The sequence below is a fragment of the Bufo bufo genome, chromosome 2 (genome assembly GCF_905171765.1).
Source record: "Bufo bufo chromosome 2, aBufBuf1.1, whole genome shotgun sequence".
NCBI lineage: Eukaryota > Metazoa > Chordata > Amphibia > Anura > Bufonidae > Bufo > Bufo bufo.
In genome coordinates, this window is record NC_053390.1 from 716,196,183 (window position 1) to 716,216,617 (window position 20,435).

Genomic DNA, 20,435 nt, shown 5'->3' on the forward strand with positions numbered 1-20,435 from the left:
AAGTGTTTTGTGGCGAGAGATGCTCAGCACCATTCACATTACATGTAACTGGACTGTGGAATTCAGTTTCGGGTTTCTGGTTTGCCCGTTTGTGATCTCAGGAAGGCTGAGGCTGGGGATGCTGGGAGGGGACGGCGCGGCACGGGTTAATGAGCCTGGGCAGCACCTGGTGAGGAGGAGCCAGCGCTGCCACATCCAGCTCAGCCAATGGCCTGCAGGCAGCATCGCCCCGCACCGAGCAGCAGCAGCAGCAGCAGCAGCAGGACATGGAGCACATCAGGCTGCCGAAGGTGAGTGCGACAGGGAGGGCGAGCCTGGGGACGGCGGGGTCCGCTGCTCTGAAGACCCCTCACCCATCCCTCCACTGCAGGGTGACATGGAGCATCCTGGGGATGCGGGCCCTGGCTGCATAATCTGGGATTAGGAGGATGGAGCTATCAGAAGGCCAGCATTGTGCGTGGACATGGAGATCAGTGTAATCTAAGGGCAGATGATGTCCTTCATGTGCACTGCTGGTTCTCCTGGGGAAGCCTCTGGGTACACTCTGCTCCCCAAAACCACTAAATACCCCTGTCAGGTAGCTTAGGCAGGGAGGATTGTTTTTTCATTCATAGAGATGACATCATCATGCTGATGAGGTCACAGGTGAAGAACATCCCCCTAACTCTATTGTCATGGCTGCAGTAAGTAATGTTTTTGGGGGCACATTATGTACGGGCTGTGGGAATGCAGTGTCCATAGATCTGGGTTGAAGGGGTGCTGATCTACGGTACGCCCCTGGTAGTACATCTACTAGCAAAGCAAACCCTACCAGTAGGGGTATAACAAGTTAGTATGGGGCCCCAGAATAGGGCCCCACTCAGCCATGACCACCTTGAGCAGCAAGTTGGAATCATGAAAGTCTTACTATTATTTTAGTTTCCCTAATGCACAAGGGTAATATCACAGTACACGAAAAAGCACACAGTGATGTCACAATAGAGAAATAATGTGCATAGTGGTTTTACAGTGCACACAATGATGTCACAGTACAGGGATAGTGCCCACAATGATGTCACAGTACAGGGATAGTGCCCACAATGATGTCACAGTACAGGGATAGTGCCCACAATGATGTCACAGTACAGGGACAGTGCACACAATGATGTCACAGTACAGGGACAGTGCACACAATGATGTCACAATAGTGCACACAATAATGTCACAGTACAGGGACAGTGCCCACGATGATGTCACAGTACAGGGACAGTGCCCACGATGATGTCACAGTACAGGGACAGTGCACACAATGATGTCCCAGTACAGGGATAGTGCACACAATGATGTCACAGTACAGGGACAGTGCACACAATGATGTCACAGTACAGGGACAGTGCACAATGATGTCACAGTACAGGGATAGTGCCCACAATGATGTCACAGTACACGAATAGTGCACACAATGATGTCACAGTACAGGGATAGTGCACACAATGATGTCACAGTACAGGAATAGTGCCCACAATGATGTCACAGTACAGGGATAGTGCACACAATGATGTCACAGTACAGGGATAGTGCACACAATGATGTCACAGTACAGGGACAGTGCACACAATGATGTCACAGTACAGGGATAGTGCACACAATGATGTCACAGTACAGGGACAGTGCACACAATGATGTCACAGTACAGGAATAGTGCCCACAATGATGTCACAGTACAGGGATAGTGCACACAATGATGTCACAGTACAGGGATAGTGCACACAATGATGTCACAGTACAGGGACAGTGCACACAATGATGTCACAGTACAGGGATAGTGCACACAATGATGTCACAGTACAGGGACAGTGCACACAATGATGTCACAGTACAGGGATAGTGCACACAATGATGTCACAGTACAGGGACAGTGCACACAATGATGTCACAGTACAGGGATAGTGCCCACAATGATGTCACAGTACAGGGACAGTGCACACAGAGATTGGGTCAATGCACACAGTGAAGTTCCAGTATGAAGATATTGTGTACAGTGATGTCACAGTATAATCTACTTAGTGCTGTCACATTAATGTCCCAGTACAGGGTTAGTGCACACAATGATGTCCCAGTACAGGGATAGTGCACACAATGATGTCCCAGTACAGGGATAATGCACACAATGATGTCACAGTACAGGGATAGTGCACATAATCATGTCACAGTACAGGGACAGTGCACATAATGATGTCACAGTACAGGGACAGTGCACACAATGATGTCACAGTACAGGGACAGTGCACACAATGATGTCACAGTACAGGAATAGTGCACACAATGATGTCACAGTACAGGAATAGTGCACACAATGATGTCACAGTACAGGGATAGTGCATACAATGATGTCACAGTACGAGGATAGTGCACACAATGATGTCACAGTACAGGGATAGTGCACACAATGATGTCACAGTACAGGGACAGTGCACATAATGATGTCACAGTACAGGGACAGTGCACACAATGATGTCACAGTACAGGGATAGTGCACACAATGATGTCACAGTACAGGGACAGTGCACATAATGATGTCACAGTACAGGGATAGTGCACACAATGATGTCACAGTACAGGGATAGTGCACACAATGATGTCACAGTACAGGGATAGTGCACATAATAATGTCACAGTACACGGATAGTGCACACAATGATGTCACAGTACACGGAGAGTGCACACAATGATGTCACAGTACAGGGACAGTGCACACAGTGAAGTTCCAGTATGAAGATATTGTGTACAGTGATGTCACAGTATAATCTACTTAGTGCTGTCACATTAATGTCCCAGTACAGGGTTAGTGCACACAATGATGTCCCAGTACAGGGATAGTGCACATAATCATGTCACAGTACAGGGACAGTGCACATAATGATGTCACAGTACAGGGACAGTGCACACAATGATGTCACAGTACAGGGACAGTGCACACAATGATGTCACAGTACAGGAATAGTGCACACAATGATGTCACAGTACAGGAATAGTGCATACAATGATGTCACAGTACAGGGATAGTGCATACAATGATGTCACAGTACGAGGATAGTGCACACAATGATGTCACAGTACAGGGATAGTGCATACAATGATGTCACAGTACGAGGATAGTGCACACAATGATGTCACAGTACAGGGATAGTGCACATAATGATGTCACAGTACAGGGACAGTGCACACAATGATGTCACAGTACAGGGATAGTGCACATAATAATGTCACAGTACACGGATAGTGCACACAATGATGTCACAGTACACGGAGAGTGCACACAATGATGTCACAGTACACGGATATGGCACACAATGATGTCACAGTACAGGGATAGTGCACACGGACATATGGCAGCTTCACCTGAGCCTGAAGTCTTTGTTCATCATGTCAGTAGTTCTATTACTGCCAAAACGTGCCAGCACTTTACTATCTCAAGGTCAGATCTGCTCTGTTGGCGCTCACGCTCTGTATCGGAGGGACTGGCACACACCTCTCCAGTGTACTATGTACTATGTATTAAAGGGCACCTCATGCTACTGTACTTAAAGGGTTTCATCACAAAATTTGTTATGTAGCTGGCGACATTGACGATGTGCTAATGTCAGCAGTACATAACTGTGTAACTTTTATCTGCCTACATGCCGCCGTTCGCCCTGAAAACGAACTTTTAAAATATGCAAATGAGCCTCTAAGTGCTATTGGGGCGTTGCTGCAGCACCTAGAGGCTCCGTCTCCTCACCATTCGGCACGCCCATTTTGGTTTGATGGACATCTCTGCTCTGCGCTTTAAAAGTAAAATCCTGCGCCTGCGCCGTCCCGTTTAGTGTTCGGCGCAGGCGAAGTGAGTGAAGGACGCTCGCGTGCTCTGTACTGTATCTCCTCTATGTACGGTATACCTGTGCTCTGTACTGTATCTCCTCTATGTACGGTATACCTGTGCTCTGTACTGTATCTCCTCTATGTACGGTATACCTGTGCTCTGTACTGTATCTTCTCTATGTACGGTATACCTGTGCTCTGTACTGTATCTTCTCTATGTACGGTATACCTGTGCTCTGTACTGTATCTTCTCTATGTACGGTATACCTGTGCTCTGTACTGTATCTCCTCTATGTACGGTATACCTGTGCTCTGTACTGTATCTTCTCTATGTACGGTATACCTGTGCTCTGTACTGTATCTTCTCTATGTACGGTATACCTGTGCTCTGTACTGTATCTCCTCTATGTACGGTATACCTGTGCTCTGTACTGTATCTCCTCTATGTACGGTATACCTGTGCTCTGTACTGTATCTTCTCTATGTACGGTATACCTGTGCTCTGTACTGTATCTCCTCTATGTACGGTATACCTGTGCTCTGTACTGTATCTCCTCTATGTACGGTATACCTGTGCTCTGTACTGTATCTTCTCTATGTACGGTATACCTGTGCTCTGTACTGTATCTTCTCTATGTACTGTATACCTGTGCTCTGTACTGTATCTTCTCTATGTACGGTATACCTGTGCTCTGTACTGTATCTCCTCTATGTACGGTATACCTGTGCTCTGTACTGTATCTTCTCTATGTACGGTATACCTGTGCTCTGTACTGTATCTTCTCTATGTACGGTATACCTGTGCTCTGTACTGTATCTCCTCTATGTACGGTATACCTGTGCTCTGTACTGTATCTTCTCTATGTACGGTATACCTGTGCTCTGTACTGTATCTCCTCTATGTACGGTATACCTGTGCTCTGTACTGTATCTCCTCTATGTACGGTATACCTGTGCTCTGTACTGTATCTTCTCTATGTACGGTATACCTGTGCTCTGTACTGTATCTCCTCTATGTACGGTATACCTGTGCTCTGTACTGTATCTCCTCTATGTACGGTATACCTGTGCTCTGTACTGTATCTTCTCTATGTACGGTATACCTGTGCTCTGTACTGTATCTCCTCTATGTACGGCATACCTGTGCTCTGTACTGTATCTTCTCTATGTACGGTATACCTGTGCTCTGTACTGTATCTTCTCTATGTACTGTATACCTGTGCTCTGTACTGTATCTCCTCTATGTACGGTATACCTGTGCTCTGTACTGTATCTTCTCTATGTACGGTATACCTGTGCTCTGTACTATATCTTCTCTATGTACGGTATACCTGTGCTCTGTACTGTATCTCCTCTATGTACGGTATACCTGTGCTCTGTACTGTATCTTCTCTATGTACGGTATACCTGTGCTCTGTACTGTATCTTCTCTATGTACGGTATACCTGTGCTCTGTACTGTATCTTCTCTATGTACGGTATACCTGTGCTCTGTACTGTATCTCCTCTATGTACGGTATACCTGTGCTCTGTGCTGTATCTCCTCTATGTACGGTATACCTGTGCTCTGTACTGTATCTCCTCTATGTACGGTATACCTGTGCTCTGTGCTGTATCTTCTCTATGTACGGTATACCTGTGCTCTGTACTGTATCTTCTCTATGTACGGTATACCTGTGCTCTGTACTGTATCTCCTCTATGTACGGTATACCTGTGCTCTGTACTGTATCTTCTCTATGTACGGTATACCTGTGCTCTGTACTGTATCTCCTCTATGTACGGTATACCTGTGCTCTGTACTGTATCTCCTCTATGTACGATATACCTGTGCTCTGTACTGTATCTCCTCTATGTACGGTATACCTGTGCTCTGTACTGTATCTCCTCTATGTACGGTATACCTGTGCTCTGTACTGTATCTCCTCTATGTACGGTATACCTGTGCTCTGTACTGTATCTTCTCTATGTACGGTATACCTGTGCTCTGTACTGTATCTCCTCTATGTACTGTATACCTGTGCTCTGTACTGTATCTTCTCTATGTACGGTATACCTGTGCTCTGTACTGTATCTTCTCTATGTACGGAATACCTGTGCTCTGTACTGTATCTCCTCTATGTACGGTATACCTGTGCTCTGTACTGTATCTCCTTTATGTACGGTATACCTGTGCTCTGTACTGTATCTCCTCTATGTACGGTATACCTTTGCTCTGTACTGTATCTCCTCTATGTACGGTATACCTGTGCTCTGTACTGTATCTCCTCTATGTACGGTATACCTGTGCTCTGTACTGTATCTCCTCTATGTACTGTATACCTGTGCTCTGTACTGTATCTCCTCTATGTACGGTACACCTGTGCTCTGTACTGTATCTCCTCTATGTACGGTATACCTGTGCTCTGTACTGTATCTCCTCTATGTACGGTATACCTGTGCTCTGTACTGTATCTTCTCTATGTACGGTATACCTGTGCTCTGTACTGTATCTTCTCTATGTACGGTATACCTGTGCTCTGTACTGTATCTTCTCTATGTACGGTATACCTGTGCTCTGTACTGTATCTTCTCTATGTACGGTATACCTGTGCTCTGTACTGTATCTCCTCTATGTACGGTATACCTGTGCTCTGTACTATATCTTCTCTATGTACGGTATACCTGTGCTCTGTACTGTATCTCCTTTATGTACGGTATACCTGTGCTCTGTACTGTATCTCCTCTATGTACGCTATACCTGTGCTCTGTACTGTATCTCCTCTATGTACGGTATACCTGTGCTCTGTACTGTATCTCCTCTATGTACGGTATACCTGTGCTCTGTACTGTATCTTCTCTATGTACGGTATACCTGTGCTCTGTACTGTATCTCCTCTATGTACGGTATACCTGTGCTCTGTACTGTATCTTCTCTATGTACGGTATACCTGTGCTCTGTACTGTATCTTCTCTATGTACGGTATACCTGTGCTCTGTACTGTATCTCCTCTATGTACGGTATACCTGTGCTCTGTACTGTATCTTCTCTATGTACGGTATACCTGTGCTCTGTACTGTATCTTCTCTATGTACGGTATACCTGTGCTCTGTACTGTATCTCCTCTATGTACGGCATACCTGTGCTCTGTACTGTATCTCCTCTATGTACGGCATACCTGTGCTCTGTACTGTATCTCCTCTATGTACGGTATACCTGTGCTCTGTACTGTATCTCCTCTATGTACGGTATACCTGTGCTCTGTACTGTATCTCCTCTATGTACGATATACCTGTGCTCTGTACTGTATCTCCTCTATGTACGGTATACCTGTGCTCTGTACTGTATCTCCTCTATGTAAGGTATACCTGTGCTCTGTACTGTATCTCCTCTATGTACGGTATACCTGTGCTCTGTACTGTATCTTCTCTATGTACGGTATACCTGTGCTCTGTACTGTATCTCCTCTATGTACGGTATACCTGTGCTCTGTACTGTATCTCCTCTATGTACGGTATACCTGTGCTCTGTACTGTATCTCCTCTATGTACGGTATACCTGTGCTCTGTACTGTATCTTCTCTATGTACGGTATACCTGTGCTCTGTACTGTATCTCCTCTATGTACGGTATACCTGTGCTCTGTACTGTATCTCCTCTATGTACGGTATACCTGTGCTCTGTACTGTATCTCCTCTATGTACGGCATACCTGTGCTCTGTACTGTATCTCCTCTATGTACGGTATACCTGTGCTCTGTGCTGTATCTCCTCTATGTACGGTATACCTGTGCTCTGTGCTGTATCTCCTCTATGTACGGTATACCTGTGCTCTGTACTGTATCTTCTCTATGTACGGTATACCTGTGCTCTGTACTGTATCTTCTCTATGTACGGTATACCTGTGCTCTGTACTGTATCTTCTCTATGTACGGTATACCTGTGCTCTGTACTGTATCTCCTCTATGTACGGTATACCTGTGCTCTGTACTGTATCTTCTCTATGTACGGTATACCTGTGCTCTGTACTGTATCTCCTCTATGTACGGTATACCTGTGCTCTGTACTGTATCTTCTCTATGTACGGTATACCTGTGCTCTGTACTGTATCTTCTCTATGTACGGTATACCTGTGCTCTGTACTGTATCTTCTCTATGTACGGTATACCTGTGCTCTGTACTGTATCTCCTCTATGTACGGTATACCTGTGCTCTGTACTGTATCTCCTCTATGTACGGTATACCTGTGCTCTGTACTGTATCTCCTCTATGTACGGTATACCTGTGCTCTGTACTGTATCTTCTCTATGTACGGTATACCTGTGCTCTGTACTGTATCTCCTCTATGTACGGTATACCTGTGCTCTGAACTGTATCTCCTCTATGTACGGTATACCTTTGCTCTGTACTGTATCTCCTCTATGTACGGTATACCTGTGCTCTGTACTGTATCTTCTCTATGTACGGTATACCTGTGCTCTGTACTGTATCTCCTCTATGTACGGTATACCTGTGCTCTGTACTGTATCTTCTCTATGTACGGTATACCTGTGCTCTGAACTGTATCTCCTCTATGTACGGTATACCTGTGCTCTGTACTGTATGTCCTCTATGTACGGTATACCTGTGCTCTGTACTGTATCTCCTCTATGTACGGTATACCTGTGCTCTGTACTGTATCTCCTCTATGTACGATATACCTGTGCTCTGTACTGTATCTTCTCTATGTACTGTATACCTGTGCTCTGTACTGTATCTCCTCTATGTACGGTATACCTGTGCTCTGTACTGTATCTCCTCTATGTACGGTATACCTGTGCTCTGTACTGTATCTCCTCTATGTACGGTATACCTGTGCTCTGTACTATATCTTCTCTATGTACGGTATACCTGTGCTCTGTACTGTATCTCCTCTATGTACGGTATACCTGTGCTCTGTACTGTATCTTCTCTATGTACGGTATACCTGTGCTCTGTACTGTATCTCCTCTATGTACGGTATACCTGTGCTCTGTACTGTATCTTCTCTATGTACGGTATACCTGTGCTTTGTACTATATCTTCTCTATGTACTGTATACCTGTGCTCTGTACTGTATCTCCTCTATGTACGGTATACCTGTGCTCTGTACTGTATCTTCTCTATGTACGGTATACCTGTGCTCTGTACTGTATCTCCTCTATGTACGGTATACCTGTGCTCTGTACTGTATCTCCTCTATGTACTGTATACTTGTGCTCTGTACTGTATCTCCTCTATGTACTGTATACCTGTGCTCTGTACTGTATCTCCTCTATGTACGGTATACCTGTGCTCTGAACTGTATCTCCTCTATGTACGGTATACCTGTGCTCTGTACTGTATGTCCTCTATGTACGGTATACCTGTGCTCTGTACTGTATCTCCTCTATGTACGGTATACCTGTGCTCTGTACTGTATCTCCTCTATGTACGATATACCTGTGCTCTGTACTGTATCTTCTCTATGTACTGTATACCTGTGCTCTGTACTGTATCTCCTCTATGTACGGTATACCTGTGCTCTGTACTGTATCTCCTCTATGTACGGTATACCTGTGCTCTGTACTGTATCTCCTCTATGTACGGTATACCTGTGCTCTGTACTATATCTTCTCTATGTACGGTATACCTGTGCTCTGTACTGTATCTCCTCTATGTACGGTATACCTGTGCTCTGTACTGTATCTCCTCTATGTACGGTATACCTGTGCTCTGAACTGTATCTCCTCTATGTACGGTATACCTGTGCTCTGTACTGTATCTCCTCTATGTACGGTATACCTGTGCTCTGTACTGTATCTCCTCTATGTACGGTATACCTGTGCTCTGTACTGTATCTCCTCTATGTACGGTATACCTGTGCTGTGTACTGTATCTCCTCTATGTACGGTATACCTGTGCTCTGTACTATATCTTCTCTATGTACGGTATACCTGTGCTCTGTACTGTATCTCCTCTATGTACGGTATACCTGTGCTCTGTACTGTATCTCCTCTATGTACGGTATACCTGTGCTCTGTACTATATCTTCTCTATGTACGGTATACCTGTGCTCTGTACTGTATCTCCTCTATGTACGGTATACCTGTGCTCTGTACTGTATCTTCTCTATGTACGGTATACCTGTGCTCTGTACTGTATCTCCTCTATGTACGGTATACCTGTGCTCTGTACTGTATCTTCTCTATGTACGGTATACCTGTGCTTTGTACTATATCTTCTCTATGTACGGTATACCTGTGCTCTGTACTGTATCTCCTCTATGTACGGTATACCTGTGCTGTGTACTGTATCTCCTCTATGTACGGTATACCTGTGCTCTGTACTATATCTTCTCTATGTACGGTATACCTGTGCTCTGTACTGTATCTTCTCTATGTACGGTATACCTGTGCTCTGTACTGTATCTTCTTATCAGCCCCCTCTGGTAACAAACCCACCCCGCCTCCCTCCCCAGTATTAATCATTGGTGGCAGTGGCCACAGGGTCCCCCTCCTCCTCCCCCCCATCATTGGTGGCAGTGGGCAGTTCCGATCAGTGTAATGCTGGGGCTCCGATCGGTTACCATGGCAGCCAGGACGCTACTGAAGTCCTGGCTGCGATGGTATGTTAGTAAGCAGCATTATACTCACGTGCGCCGTGATCGCCGGGAGCTCCTTCTTCCCATAGGTCTGTGCGGCGCATTGCTAATGCTATAAGCATTAGCAATGAGCCGCACAGACAGAAGAAGGAGTGACTGGCGGCCACGGCGCACGTGAGTATAATGCTGCTTACTAACATACCATCGCAGCCAGGACTTCAGTAGCGTGACTCCTGGCTGCCATGGTAACCGATCGGAGCCCCAGCATTACACTGCTGGGACTCCGATCGGAACTGCCCACCGATGCAGAGAGTCGAGACTGAAGAATCCGGCACCCGACCTCTGACAGGACGCTGTGATCCGCGCGAATAACCCCTCAACTGAGGGGTTAATCGCGCGGATCACAGCGTGCAGTCATAGGGGCCGGGATATGGCCGGCACATTCATTGGTGGCGCAGTGGCTACAGTCCCTCCCCTCCTCCTCCTACTCTGTTCTTAGTGGTCAGCGGCAGCCGCGCAGTGGGGAGGGAGGGACTCCTCTCCTTCTCCACTGTTCCGGCTCAGGAAACCATGGTGCGCGCCGAGAGCGCATCTTTGAAAACGGGCTGACAAATACCCATGCGCCAGGACCAAATTCCTGGTCGCCATCGCGACCTGGCGCCCGGGATTTGTCGAGCCCTGTCTTAGTATACATTTTATCAAAATGTATAAGCCCACTTGCCACTTCACGGCGACCTCTTCCAAGTGGGTCCCTACACTAACCTTATAATTACTATACTATTATTAACTGTTAATAATAATACTATTATTATATTGTTACTATTATCAATATTATACTATTACTACTCTTAGTAATATATATATTATCATATTATTAGTACTATTTCTATTATTCTAACATCAGACCCTATTCATAAACCTGTTGATCCAGAAGAAGGCAAAAAAAACGTGGACACATTCAGCCAATTTGTGCCACAGGGAAAAATTCCTTCTCAACCCCGGGAAAAGGCGATCAGTCCTAGGACCCTGGATAAAACCTAACTGCTAATCCCTATACCTAAACTTGTTGATCCAGAAGAAGGCAAAAAACCCTGGACACATTCAGCCAATCTGTGACTCAGGGAAAATTATTCCTTCTCGACCCCGGGAAAAGGCTTTCAGTCCTAGAACCCTGGATCAAAATTATGGATCTGACAATCAGCTAATACTACAGTACATATTTAATTACCACTAGTGGTTATTATTATTATTTATTCATGATATTTTAAGTTTATGTTTTTTTTAACAATTTTTATTGTATTAAGACTATTCTACCATTAAGGCTGCGTTCACACTTCAGTTATTTGGTCAGTTATTTCGATCAGTTATTGTGAGCCAAAACTAGGTGCGGGTCAAAAACACAGAACAGGTGCAGATCAAATAATTACACCTGATCTCAGTGAAGGCTTCACTACTGGTTTTGGCTCACAATAACTGATCGAAATAACTGACCAAATAACTGAAGGCCTCTTTCACACTACCGTTTTTTTTTTCCGTTTTGTGGGCTGTTTTTTGCGTTCCGTATACGGTCCGTATACGGAACCATTTCAATGGTTCGGCCAAAAAAACGGAATGTACTCCGATGCATTCCGTTTCCGTATTTCTGTTTGTCCGTTCCGTTGAAAGATAGAACATGTCCTATTATTGCCCGCAAATCACGTTCCGTGGCTCCATTCAAGTCAATGGGTCGGCAAAAAAAACGGAACACATACGGAAATGCATCCGTATGTCTTCCGTATCCGTTCCTTTTTTGCGGAACCATCTATTGAAAATGTTATGCCCAGCCCAATTTTTTCTATGTAATTACTGTATACTGTATATGCTATACGGAAAAACGGAACGGAAAAACGGAACGGAAATGGAAACACAACGGAAACCAAAAAACGGAACAACGGATCCGTGAAAAACAGACCGCACAACACTGAAATAGCCATACGGTAGTGTACTGGAATAGCTTATTATACTATTACTATTGTTCATTTTTACTCTATTAATTCTGCACTATGACTACGCTGTTGATCCAGGAGAAGGCAAAAACTCCTGGAGACATTCAGCCAATTTGTGTCACAGGGAAAAATTCCTTCTCGATCCCGGGAAAAGGCGATCAGTCCTAGGACCCTGGATCAAACCTAATTTTGATGCTGGCATTCATCTACTCTTACAGTCCTTATTTTTTTCTACTACTAATCAGTATTATTAATTTTAATGAGTTTTTTTTTTTCTATTTTATTGTTTATACAAGGGTACTTTCACACTTGCGGCAGAGGATTCCGGCAGGCAGTTCCGTCGCCGGAACCGTCAAAACGTATGCAAACTGATGGCATTTGTCAGGCGGATCAGGATCCTGATCCGTATGACAAATGCATTGAAATGCCGGATCCGTCTCTCCGGTGTCATCCGGAAAAATGGATCCGGCATTTATTTTTTTTCACATTTTTTGCGGTCTGAGCATGCGCAGACCGCAATGCCGGATTAGTTTTGCCAGAACTCTCGGGGCTGGATCCGGCATTAATGCATTTCAATGGGAAAAAATTCTGCATTCCGGCAAGTGTTCCAGAATTTTGGACGGAGATAAAACCGCAGCATGCTGCTGTATTTTCTCCGTCCTGAAAAGTCAAAAAGACTGAACTGAAGACATCCTGATGCATCCTGAACAGATTGCTCTCCATACAGAATGCATGGGGATAAAACTGATCAGTTCTTTTCCGGTATTGAGCCCCTAGGACGGAACTCTATGCCAGAAAATAATAAGTGTGAAAGTACCCTAAGTATACTCTTATTAATGGTAATAGTAATGCCCGAATGTGCGCCCTCATTAGTTATGCCCAGCTGTACCCCCTTCATAGTAGTTATGCCCAAATGTACCCCCTCAGAGTAGTTATGCCCACATGTGTTCCTTATTGTATTGTATTAGGGGGCAGGCCTTTTGTCCACTGTGGGCCCCCTTACCCACAGCCTCGTAGCAGCTGCGTGGTCTGCCTCCATTGTAGGTACGCTACTGACTCTCCATACCCCAGTAGGGATAGTATACACAGAATGTTTTTCTAGTCCTTTAAGGGCTCATGTACACGACCGTTGTTGTTTTGCGGTCCGTTTTTTCACGGATCCGTTGTTCCATATCTGAGTATCTGAGTTTTTTTCTTCTCTGATTTAAGTCCTCTTCCGTTCCGTTATTCCACAAAACGTATCCGTATGGTTTCCGTATGCGATCCGTTTTTTGCGGATCGGAAACGGAAACAGTAACTTATTAATCACCAAACACATGAGCAATATGGGCTGGGCATAGCATTTCTACAGTATGGATCCGAAAAATACGGATGATATACGGATGTGTTCCGTGTGCGTTCCGTATTTTTTGAGGACCCAGTGACTTGGATGTGGCCTCGGACCGGGATGTGCGGACAATAATAGGACATGCAATACTTTTTTGCGGAACGGAAATGCTAACCCATTGAAGTGACCCAAAAAAACGGAACGGAAGCGGAAAGAAAATAAGTTTGTGTGCATGAGCCCTAAGTTCACATACGTGTATATCAGTTGTTTTCAGATAGTTGTTTTACGCCAGAGCCGGACACAACTGATATAATTTTTGAGCACTTTGTGGACCATTATGACACCCAGCTGGAGGTAGCCAGATAAAACATGCTCCATGCTATGTTCTTCTATCCATGGCTGGGAGATACCAGACATTACAGCTAATGTGCGGCCTACCAGAAATGATCCCATTAGAAAACTATGGGATTGATTGTGGCATCAGTTTCCTTCCAATGTCTCTGTACCTCCGAAGGGAAATTACAATGGACTGCCATATACATGAGAACCCAACCTAAGTCCACTCATGGTTAAAGAGCTCATTTTTTAGGTTCTTGGTGGTTCAAGGTGTGCAGTCACATCTTATTCACCTGTCATTGAGGGTATAATTGTGATAAAAGTTGGTTTCATGTCTATCTCAGCCATTAATGGAATATGCCATCAGTGTCATATTTGTACGGGTTCCACCCCTGGGATCTGCTCCTATCTCCAGAACGGGTTCCCAAAGTGTGCCGTCATGAGCACTTCGCTCGACGATGCCATTACCTGTAGTCCGCACGGGGCAGACTACAGTGTGTAGTGCGCACGCGCGGGATTTCAAACAGGCTCAAGGATTCCGTCAGCGCGCCGGCTCTTGAATATATTGTATTAGAGGCGGCACTGGACACAGGAAGGCGGCGCTGGGCACCGGACCGAGGGGTGCGGCTGGGCACCAAGTTAGGAAAGGACATCCCCTTGGGCACCTTATGTAAGTCATTAGCATATCACTAAAATCGATTTTATAAAGAAATAAATCAAGACTATTAGTTAATAAGGGCATCATTTAGTACAGCTCAGGGAGACCTACAAGTAGCTATGTTTTACTGTAGGGGGTAAAATGTGGTGACAGAATCCCTACAAAGCACATTAGAAGGTTGTATAGCTTTCCCTCATTCAGAGGGATATAACAGTATGGATGTACGCAGATAATAAGACTACTACTACTCTCACTGTCCTTTTTACTTTTCCTCCTGAAATGTCTCATGTCATCACGTATAACATTTCTGTTCCTTTTTATCATTAAAGGTTGAAAACGTCCGCTTGCTTGACCGGATATCTTCTAGAAAGCCCGTCCTGGGAACGCTGTATCTCACAGCAACACATGTCATTTTTGTGGAAAACATCTCAGAAACTCGCAAGGAAACCTGGGTTTGTTAACGTTCACTTTGTATTTGGTAGATACAGAATATTCCTCCGATGTCCATTATTCCCTTCACCTTTCACATTATTGATTGTTGTTCTAGATTTCTATAGTCTTCTGTTCATCAGAGCTAGGAGTTTATGTTATCATACTGCGTTGTTTTATACAGTCGTATCAGATGAACGTTGCTCAAAAAGTCCCCATCTCTATCACCTAGTCCAGGGGTCAGCAACCTCTGGCACCCCAGCTGCTGTGGATCTACAAACTTTAAAACGCTTTGACTTATCCAGGCCATTCTGAGACTGTTTTTTCATCACATATTGTACTTCATGACACTGGTAAAATGGAGTCAAAAAAATTCTTTTTTATTTATAAAAAAATGCCAAATTTACCCAAAATTTTATAAAATTTGCAAATGATTAAGTTTCAATTTCCCTACTTCTATAATACATAGTAAGGCCTCATGCACACGACCGTTGTTGTGTTCCCTGTCCGTTGTTCCATTTTCCGTGATTTTCTGTGGACCCATTGACTTTCAATGGGTCCGTTGAAAACTCGGAAAATGCACCGTTTGTCATCCACGTCCGTGATCTGTGTTTCCAGTCCGTCCAAAAAATAGGACCTGTCACGGTTCGCGGACCCATTCAAGTCAATGGGTCCGTGAAAAAACACGGAGGCACACAAGATTGTCATCCGCGTCCGTGATCCGTGTCCGTTTTATTTCCTATCATTTTCAAGGCCTATCATTAAACTTGACTTAGATTTTTTTTTCACTTTTCATGTCTGGTGATCCTCCAAAAATCAAGGAAGACACACGGAAACAAAAACGGATCACGGAACAACAGAACCCTGTTTTGCGGATCGTGAAAAAATACTGTCGTGTGCATGAGGCCTAATACCTACAGAAATAGTTATTACTTTACATTTCCCATATGTCTACTTCATGTTAGGATCATTTTGGGAATGACATTTTATTTTTTGGGGATGTTACAAGCAGTGCTCCAGACTAAAAAAAATACCTAGTAGCCATTGGCTCCTGAACTGAAAAATTTAAAAGCCAAATAAAATTTTTAGTCGCCAAATCGAAACCGAATCGAAACTTTGGTATCGTCACAATGCTACGCCGATCAGATCAGATCGGCGTAGGGTTGTTTCAACACCAAAATTTTGATTCGCTTTCGGGGGGGGGGGGGGGGGGCACTGCGCCACCAATGTTTATTATACTGGGGTGTTGGGGGAAGGGCGCACTGCGCCACCAATGAAAATTACTGACCTGATAATACAAATACAGGAGGCGGGTGCCGGAATCAAATAGCCGGCACCCGACCTCTATGACAGGGAGCTGCGATCCGCTGCAGTTAACCCCTCAGGTACCACACCTGAAGGGTTAACTGCGGCTGATCGCAGCTCCCTGTCATAGAGGTTGGGTGCCGGCTATTTGATTCCAGGACCCGCCTCCTTATTTGTATTAACAGGTCAGTTATCTTCATTGGTGGCGCAGTGGCCACGGCCCCTCCCCTCCTCCTCCTGTCTCTCTTTTTATTGGCGGCGGCAGCACAAGGGGGAGGGAGAGACTCCTTCTCCTCTGCGCTGCTGAGAAGAACATCGGCGGCGAGGCAGAGAACTATCAGCTGTGCCCCGCCGCTGTATTCAGAGCTGCGGCGGCGGGTCTAGTCGCAAATGGCGACAAAACTAAAAAGTCTTGTCGCCATTTGTAAATTCTAAGTTGCATTGGCGACCATTTTGGTCGCCATCTGGAGCCCTGGTTACAAGGCTTTTCCGAAATTTTCAAAAGCCCACTTTTTAAGGACCAGTTCAGGTCTGAAGTCACTTTGTGAGGCTTACATAATAGAAACCACCCAAAAATGACCCCATTCTAGAAACTACACTCCTCAAGGTATTTAAAACTGATTTTGCAAACTTTGTTAACCCTTTAGGTATTCTACAAGAATTAATGGAAAATAGCGATACAATTTCAAAATTTCACTTTTTTGGCAGATTTTCCATTTTAATAATTTTTTTCTAGTTACAAAGCAAGGGTTAACAGCCAAACAAAACTCAATATTTATGGCTCTGATTCTGTAGTTTACAGAAACACCCCATATGTGGTCGTAAACTGCTGTACGGGCACACGGCAGGGCGCAGAAGGAAAGGAATGCCATACGGTTTTTGGAAGGCAGATTTTGCTGGACTGGTTTTTTGACACCATGTCCTATTTGAAGCCCCCCTGATGCACCCCTAGAGTAGAACTCCAAAAAAGTGACCCCATTTTAGAAACTACACCCCTCAAGGTATTCAAAACAGATTTTACAAACTTTGTTAACCCTTTAGGTGTTCCACAAGAATTAATGGGAAATAGAGATACATTTAAAAAATCTAACTTTTTTGGCAGATTTTCCATTTTAATAATTTTTTTCCAGTTACAAAGCAAGGGTTAACAGCCAAACAAAACTCAATATTTATGGCTCTGATTCTGTAGTTTACAGAAACACCCCATATGTGGTCGTAAACTGCTGTACGGGCACATGGCAGGGCACAGAAGGAAAGGAATGCCATACGGTTTTTGGAAGGCAGATTTTGCTGGACTGGTTTTTTGACACTATGTCCCATTTGAAGCCCCCTGATGCACCCCTAGAGTAGAAACTCCAAAAAAGTGACCCCATTTTAGAAACTACGGGATAGGGTGGCAGTTTTGTTGGTACTAGTTTAGGGTACATATGATTTTTGGTTGCTCTATATTACACTTTTTGTGAGGCAAGGTAACAAGAAATAGATTTTTTGGCACCGTTTTTATTTTTTGTTATTTAAAACATTCATCCCGACAGGTTAGATCATGTGGTATTTTTATAGAGCAGGTTGTCACGGACGCGGCAATACCTAATATGTATACAATTTTTTTATTTATGTAAGTTTTACACAATGATTTCATTTTTGAAACAAAAAAAATCATGTTTTAGTGTCTCCATAGTCTGAGAGCCATAGTTTTTTCAGTTTTTGGGTGATAATCTTGGGTAGGGTATGATTTTTGCGGGATGAGATGACGGTTTGATTGGCACTATTTTGGGGTGCGTATGACTTTTTGATTGCTTGCTATTACACTTTTTGTGATCCAAGGTGACAAAAAATTCCTTTTTTCACAACATTTAAAAAAATTAAAATTACGGAGTTCATCTGAGGGGTTAGGTCAGGTGATATTTTTATAGAGCAGGTTATTATGGACGTGGCGATACCTAATATGTATACTTTTTTTATTTATGTAAGTTTTACACAATAATATCATTTTTGAAACAAAAAAAAATCATGTTTTAGTGTCTCCATATTCTGAGAGCCATAGTTTTTTCAGTTTTTAGGCGATTATGGGTACTTTCACACTTGCGGCAGAGAGATCCGCCAAGCAGTTCCGACACCGGAACTGCCTGCCGGATCGGGCAAAACGTATGCCAACTGATGGCATTAGTAAGACTGATCAGGATTCTTATCAGTCTTAAAAATGCCTGATCAGTCGAAAATGCCGGATCCGTCTTTCTGGTGTTATCTGGCAAAACGGATCCGGCATTTATTTTCCTCACCTTTTTTTCAGTCTGCGCATGCGCAGACCGGAAGGACGGATCCGGGATTCCGGTATTCTGAATGCCGGATCTGGCACTAATACATTCCTATGGGAAAAAATGCCGGATCCGGCATTCAGGCAAGTCTTCAGTTTTTTTCGCCGGAGATAAAACCGTAGCATGCTACGGTTTTCTCTTTTGCCTGATCAGTCAAAAAGACTGAACTGAAGACATCCTGATGCATCCTGAATGGATTACTCTCCATTCAGAATGCATGGGGATAAAACTGATCAGTTCTTTTCCGGAATAGAGCCCCTGTGACGGAACTCTATGCCGGAAAAGAAAAACGCTAGTGTAAAAGTACCCTATCTTAGGTAGGGTCTCATTTTTTGCGGGATGAGATTACGGCACTATTTTGGGGTGCATATGACTTTTTGATCGCTTGCTATTACACTTTTTGTGATGTAAGGTGACAAAAAAACTTTTTTTTACACTTTTTTTTAATTTTTTTACAGTGTTCATCTGAGGGGTGAGGTCATGTGATATTTTCATAGAGAAGGTTATTACGGATGCGGCGATATTTTGGTGGGCATACGCCTTTTTGATCGCTTTTTGTGATGTAAGGTGACAAAAAAATAGTTTATTTAGCAATTTTTTTTTTTTACGGTGTTCATCTGAGGGGTTAGGTCATGTGATATGTTTATAGAGCCGGTCGATACGGACGCGGCGATACCTAATATGTCAACTTTTTTTCCCCCCTATTTTTTTCCAAATTTTTTTTTACTTTATTTGGGGGAAATTACGTTTTTTGTTTTTTTTTTACTTGAAACTTTTAATTTTTTGGGGGGAAAGCATTATTTTTTCAACTTTATTTTTTCACTTTATTTTTTGTCCCACTTTGGGACTTCAACTTTTGGGGGTCTGATCCCCTTTACAATGCATTCCAATACTTCTGTATTGGAATGCATTGGCTGTATGAGTAATACAGTGTGTATTACTCATACAGCTTCCTACCTGTGAGATCCAGGGGGCTGGATCTCACAGGCTCGTCACCGGAAGGCAGCGCCGATGCCTAAGGAAGGCATTGCACTGGCTTCCATGCCATCGTGTCCCCCTTACAGCCGCACGAGAACCAGATGGCATCTCCGATCACCGCCGCAACACCCCGTAGAAGCCGCAAACCGCAGGTCTGTATTGCCGATACGGGGGGGTCACGGGACCCCCCTGCGCATTGTCCCAAGGTGCCTGCTCAATGATTTGAGCAGGCACCTTGTTCCGATCACCGCCCGCCGGGCAGCGGTGATCGGAACTATACATGATGTACCGGTACGTCATGTGTCCTTAAGTACCAGGACATCATGCCATACCGGTACGTCATATGTCCTTAAAAGGTTAAAGGCTATGGACACCTTTGTGCAGTAAAAATCAATAACCCATATCTTACTGTAATGCAGCACATAATAAAATTGCACTTGTTTGTTTACTGGTATCAGCTTTGCTTCACATGCACTCAGAAATGCTCTGATATGAGTTTTGCTCAGTGCTGTCATCTCCCTGTGAGGATCTGTGGGCATTCCTGTGGATTTCACATGCACAGCACAAGCTCTTCTGCCCCGCCCCCACATCCTGTTACATAACACAGCTATCAGCCACTTACATATAGGCTGCCTGTAATCAGCAGATCTATTTCTCACTTTCCATTCTGTAGAAAGTCCATTTTT

The 20,435-nt window shown here is 44.2% G+C and overlaps 1 protein-coding gene across 1 annotated transcript in view; it reads left to right on the top strand.

Annotated features, from left to right (window-relative positions):
* The first annotated feature begins 252 nt into the window (after positions 1-252).
* MTMR7 (myotubularin related protein 7) overlaps positions 253-20,435 on the top strand; it is a 70,430-nt gene continuing 50,247 nt past the window's right edge. Inside the window, exons 1-2 of the mRNA XM_040420544.1 lie at positions 253-290; positions 15,052-15,174. Coding sequence (XP_040276478.1) covers positions 267-290; positions 15,052-15,174 — 147 coding nt within the window. The 5' untranslated portion in view covers positions 253-266. The remainder of the gene's footprint in view (positions 291-15,051; positions 15,175-20,435) is intronic.